The 6,499-nt window shown below is 32.3% G+C and overlaps 2 protein-coding genes across 5 annotated transcripts in view; both read right to left on the bottom strand.

Moving 5' to 3' along the window:
- Positions 1-1,095, bottom strand: part of LOC111089584 — a gene marked incomplete at its 3' end in the record, with an annotated part of 3,937 nt that extends 2,842 nt beyond the window's left edge. The window contains exon 1 of the mRNA XM_022402378.1: positions 1,057-1,095. Coding sequence (XP_022258086.1) covers positions 1,057-1,095 — 39 coding nt within the window. The remainder of the gene's footprint in view (positions 1-1,056) is intronic.
- Positions 1,096-1,906: 811 nt separating this feature from the next.
- The window catches only part of LOC106473990 (ubiquitin-associated protein 2-like), a 23,657-nt gene continuing 19,064 nt past the window's right edge, over positions 1,907-6,499 (bottom strand). For 2 of the 4 annotated variants that reach the window (XM_022402376.1, XM_022402377.1), the window contains exons 9-12: positions 4,958-5,046; positions 4,579-4,789; positions 3,534-3,752; positions 1,911-2,472 (exon numbers count right to left, since the gene is read on the bottom strand). In XM_022402376.1, coding sequence (XP_022258084.1) covers positions 2,287-2,472; positions 3,534-3,752; positions 4,579-4,789; positions 4,958-5,046 — 705 coding nt within the window. In that variant the 3' untranslated portion in view covers positions 1,911-2,286. Of the gene's footprint in view, positions 2,473-3,533; positions 3,753-4,578; positions 4,790-4,957; positions 5,047-6,499 lie in introns of all 4 variants that reach the window. The other 2 variants (XM_022402374.1, XM_022402375.1) reach the window with 2 other exon arrangements.

The raw sequence follows: 6,499 nt of genomic DNA, 5'->3' as shown, positions 1-6,499 counted from the left end.
ACCTATACTTATCTACAACAAGTAAACTACTGGTAATGTGTTACTACTACACAAACAATGTATATACACACACCTATACTTATCTACAACAAGTAAACTACTGGTAATGTGTTACTACTACACAAACAATGTATATACACACACCTATACTTATCTACAGCAAGTATACTACTGGTAATGTGTTACTACTACACAAACAATGTATATACACACACCTATACTTATCTACAACAAGTAAACTACTGGTAATGTGTTACTACTACACAAACAATGTATATACACACACCTATACTGATCTACAGCAAGTATACTACTGGTAATGTGTTACTACAACACAAACAATGTATATATACACACACCTATACTTATCTACAACAAGTAAACTACTGGTAATGTGTTACTACTACACAAACAATGTATATATACACACACACCTATACGTATCTACAACAAGTAAACTACTGGTAATGCGTTACTACTACACAAACAATGTATATACACACACACACCTATACTGATCTACAGCAAGTATACTACTGGTAAGGTGTTACTACTACACAAACAATGTATATATACACACATACCTATACTTATCTACAGCAAGTATACTACTGGTAATGTGTTACTACTACACAAACAATGTATATACATACACACACACACACACCTACACTGATCTACAGCAAGTATACTACTGGTAATGTGTTACCACTACACAGACAAGGTGTGTGTTATATACATATATGTATCTACAACAAGTATACTACTGGTAATGTGTTACTACTACACAAACAATGTATATACACACACACCTATACTTATCTACAACAAGTATACTACTGGTAATGTGTTACTACTACACAAACAATGTATATACACACACACCTATACTCATTTATACCTATTATTCACTACAAAAATGAAACCTTCCAGATATACCCCCACAATAGTGACAGATCACACTGAATTTTTTCAATGCTTTCTTAGTTCACAACAAACACACTAAATATACATGTGGATTATGATCGTCTACTGTACACCATTAGAGAAACAGACTAAGATTCTCTCCAACACTGGTGACCAAGCTGTTACCATATTGAATGATGTAAGGCATGAGCTAATCACAAGCATACCTCATGAAGTGAGAGTTATTATTATTTTTTAATTATCTTACTTAATGTAACCTAATAACAAACTAATTTTTGCACAAGTTACTTTCATAGGAATAAATAAAAAATAGTAAAAAAAAAATACAAGAAATATGGTAATTACATTTGACCTCATTTTTATGATGAAATTTAGGCCTACTTTTTTATTGTAATAAATCATAATTACAATAAAATAATAAGATTTTCTTTTACTTAAAGAATTCATACAAGAACACAGAATAACAACATACACACATCACAAATAATGTCCTATATAACTATTATAATTTAACTGGCTTTCTACAAGTGCCTTAAAATAATTCCATTAGTTACTTGATCCGAACACAAGAAAAACTTTCAATAGGAAAATGAAATAGCTAAAACTTTTTATTGAGAACAATGTAGCATTATATGTCATTCAACAGACTAAAATTTTAGTTATAAATGAATAAAAGTCGGTGAATTATTGGTAATTTATGAAAGAGAATGTGACAGATAGTAGTAGCAAGTGGGTATGATTTTGTAGTTTGTCTCCATAAACAAACAAGACTGAAGGCTACATAATTAGATCTTGCCTCAGAAATATCTATACTATACTAAGTAATATACATTAAAGTAAGTATGTCAGAAACTAACAGGATGGGTAAAACGTAGTGAATAAATGTCACGATTCTCATACAAGAAGATATATTTAAATCTTTCATCTTAAAACTAAGAAAATATAACATATAATATGAAAATTTTAATTATATTTTGATGCCAAGTGTATTTGTGTACATTGTTAATAAAGTAGGTTATTTAAATATTGAATGTAACTATTACATGAACTTTGACCTTGTTCACGATAATAATAATAACCCAACAGTTTTACTTATTACAGAAGTTCATTACAATTAGGAATATCCAAGTATCTGAGAGAAACAATGTGTAAAATGTTATCAATTCAGTTCAATAACTTACTTTCATCACATCTATTCCATACAATTATCATCATCATCATCATCATCAGATAAGTGTGAAAATCATCCCACCCGAGAAGAGTTTGATATAAATGAAAGTTATATAAAAAAAATAGCCTGTAGCTCTTCAACATTATTTTTAACTAACAGTCTTAAAAGCATCACCTATTGAACAGAAATCACACATTCCAATACAGCTTGTAACAAACATTGTACCTAACACCACTTCCATTGAAACTGGAAGGAGCCTCTGATGTTGCTGTGAAATCAAATGGTGAGGAATCGGTTCCAAACTCCAGTGCACCAAACTGAACATCCAACGACATGATAGCATTGTCTGGCATCTCCACCGCTGTTTCTGGAATCTTCAATTGGAATATATGATTAACATATCAACTGTGTGTAAATCTTGTTATTAGTTTATAACACTGCCAAAACCTACAAACTTTCAGACAATATTATTACTAAATCATAATTAAGGTGGCAGCATTGCAACTGTGAATAAGGCCTATTACCTATAGTTTTATGTTACTGAAGATTTGAGTGTGCATTATGTAGTTATTGGGATCTGAGGCTACATATAACAAATACATTAAACTGTTCTGATTGGCTGAATTTCTAAGCATGATAACTTCATTATGAATTAAAATCAGATTATTATTCATTTTGTTGTGTGTGTCTTAAGTAATGTAATAGACAAGAAGTAACTACAGTTGTGTTTTAGTGCTTGACAAATATAATGATATTTAAGGCAGTTTTACTTTTGTACTTGTATGTGGTAGCACATAATGCTAATACTATAGTAAGCTGTTACATTGATTTATAAGGTCTTTAGGTATCCTGACCAGTGTTCTCTCAACACATGTAGTATGTTCTAAAAATAATAATAACCACTATTTTATGCTCATAACTTGTGTCTCAGTTTACTATTAGCTAAAGTAGTCACATTAATTCTTATTTTTTAAAACGAGGCTAAACCCACTACAGTGCTACTACTGGTATGAATGAAACTGTTGACCATCTCTAGGTCACACTACCATATGTGACACACAACACCCAATGCAGTGTGAAAGTGTTGACTGTCTCTATGTCCCACTACCACATGTGATACAGAACACCCAATACAGCATGAAACTGGAGCTTGTCCCTAGGTCACACACCACCCAGTGCAGTGTGCAACTGCAGACTGTCTCTTAAATCACGCTATCACATAATGAATATGCATTAATTTATATTCAGAGTAGTATGTATAGTCAATTATTGTAATGGCAATAACATGCTGAATATAAACTAGTTTACAGAGTTATATAACTCCTGAGGACAAAATATACTAAACCACAGATCCATGAAATGTACTTGGAGACATTACAAAGAGAATAAACCTTAACAGAGTGGTTATTATATTTTACAGAGTACCTATGTCTACCTTTGAAGACTGAGGTCCTCTCATTCTTTGTGGCTTGACTCTTGAAGAAATAGGTTGAGGTTGAGTGTGTGTCACAGGTTTTGATTGAACTGACTGGTTCACAGCTGCTTGGAGTGGTCCTGTCTGTGCTGAAGATGAAGGACTCTCAAAACACGTCGAGTAATTTGGACTGCTTCCTGAAGTTATGCTGGAAAAACTGTTGCTGTTTCTACTTACCACCTGAAACAAATTTTAAATAAATTTCCCACTTACTAGTATTGTATCATGACAATCCAGAATACTGTTTTCAACTACCAGAAATATATACAGTGAAAAACAACCCTTGGATTATTAGTTCTTGTCTAATCATCTCCTTAAAAGATACTTTAAATAATCAGAAAAACATAAAACCATAGGTAAGTCTTTTTCTAAGACACACCAATATAAACCTATACTTTGGGAGGAGCAAAAAAATCCTGAATAAAGGCATAATGACTTTGTTTACAGATGATGCCCATTGGAAATGTGCTGAGATTAAAGTTAATATCTTTACAAACTACACTAAATATATTTTGTAAGATATTTTCAAGTAAAAAAAAATTGTTGAAACAAGTTAGAATTATTTTTACTTTAATTGTGTGTGTTTGTTATCCAAGTGTGTTCACAGTGCCCGTAAGACCCTAACAAGCTGCCCATCAGCTATAATAAAGTTAAGTATAAAGTCTCATGGATGAAACTATCAATCCTATAGTGTACACAACAAATAGTATAAAAACTGAAACCTTGAGTGTATCAAATACTGAATAAAACTGAAACCTTGAGTTTGAGTATGAAAACATAAATATTATCAGATAAATTATAATTAAAGATTATCTGTGGAGCTTTTATTTTTGTTTTTTACTCTTCAAACGACATTTTCTGCACGTATATGTAGTCTGAATTTTATCCTAGTTAGTTTTACTTAGCATTTGATACTATTACAGACAATAAAGACAAGCTTTTCTAATGAGTAATATTCAGATTTAATTTATAGCATGTGATACTGTTCACGTTATACAAAACCTACCCCTACTGCTGCTTTAATAGACTCCGTTGCTTGCTGAGCATACTGGCTAAGGCTAAATTGGTTTGGTGCACTTTGAGTGGTAGATTGGTTTATCTGAGAAGTCATCATAGATGGGTGGATATGTTGAGAGTGACCACCGGATGAAAGTACCGTTGGACTTCCCAGACTACCTGTCCCAGTATTATCCTTCTGAAGAGTGGACAGATCCAAGCTTTTCAAGAACAAATAACACAATTTTTTTAAAAACATAAAAAAACTGATCAGAAATGTTTGCACTACGTTTCAATCACACAGTTACATTTTGTTTAAAAACATTTATATTTTAATGTAAGAGATCACTGGGAATTATATGTTAATTTACATAAAGTGCATTACACACCTGTGTGTCAAGGTAGAAGTCGCATCATCTACAGGCCCTACCAACAAGTGGCTGCTTGAGCTCGGAGTAAACACTTTTGTTTCTGTAAGCTAAGAAATATTGATATCCAGCTTTTCTTAGAAACTCAAAAGACCAGATTTTTTTTAGATATGTTTAATAATCTCAAAATGTTCTCATGCTGAAAATATTTAACCAAAATTTACTACACACACACCTTTTTTTTTCAATTGGTTAGTTTGTGAGAAATAATTAAAATTCCATTTAGTATTTGTATATTTTTTTCATACTTACATAAAATACCGACAATAAAATACCAACAATTTTCATAATTAGTAGTCTATGTGATGTAACTATTAGTTACATACTAATAACTAGATACTAGTTAGTAGCTAGTTTTCATAGCTTATATTACAAATTTCTTTTAATAAAATGTAAATCTGAATATAATCTGTGACAAAGAAGAACGTATTCTTTGATTTGCCGTATCTGATGCAGTGTCACCTATTCAAAGCTCATAAGCATAGCTTTGGTCAACAAACCAAAGAAACAGTTAGGACTCTCATAATGGTGAAGTGTATATAATATTTATGGGTTTTTAAAGTCCTTTTTAACTCACCATATAGTAACCTAAGTCAATTTAGATGTTTGTGAATATTATTATTCAGCATTATATATAAAAATAATCTAATACCAACAAAGGACCTATTGGTCCTTCTAGACCATCTCAATCGCTATACTAAACTTTAAAATGAAAATAAAACACTCAAAGCCAGCCCTTATCATTCAAATATTTATGAAGCCTTCCCTTAAACTTACTGCATCTACCACATCTGAACGCAGCCTGTTCCAAAGGCCAACCACACTATTAGGATAATAAAACCTATTTAAATAAAGATGGCTCCTATCCTGACAAATAGTTATGTCCCCTAGTCCTATCATTCACACACAAACTCTTGAACAAAACAATTCAGTCATCTAAATGCACCAAGTATTTCAAATCTTCAAGATGCTTCATCACCACTTCAACTTTCTATGTTTTACTATTGTATTCTCAACTACAGAGCACTATGGATCCCAAGGTATTCTCAACTATAGAGCACTACAGATCCCAAGGTATTCTCAACTACAGAGCACTATGGATCCCAAGGTATTCTCAACTATAGAGCACTACCCCAAGGTATTCTCAACCACAGAGCACTACAGATCCCAAGGTATTCTCAACTACAGAGCACTACAGATCCCAAGGTATTCTCAACTACAGAGCACTACAGATCCCAAGGTATTCTCAACTATAGAGCACTATGGATCCCAAAGTATTCTCAACCACAGAGCACTACAGATCCCAAGGTATTCTCAGCTACAGATCCCAAAGTATTCTCAACTATAGAGCACTACAGATTCCAAGTTATTAGCCCATTTCTAGATTAACTCCAAGAGGGCAGTACACTAAACATCAGCTGAATAATCAAAGAGATGAAAAACAAACACCAAGCTAACTGAAAAGAATTAACATCTGGTTATGCAAAATACCATCTTTGAGTA

Source organism: Limulus polyphemus, unplaced genomic scaffold, assembly GCF_000517525.1.
Source record: "Limulus polyphemus unplaced genomic scaffold, Limulus_polyphemus-2.1.2 Scaffold6704, whole genome shotgun sequence".
NCBI classification, from domain to species: domain Eukaryota; kingdom Metazoa; phylum Arthropoda; class Merostomata; order Xiphosura; family Limulidae; genus Limulus; species Limulus polyphemus.
The sequence above is the reverse complement of the archived record's forward strand: the minus strand, read 5'-3'. Positions and strand labels throughout refer to the sequence as shown.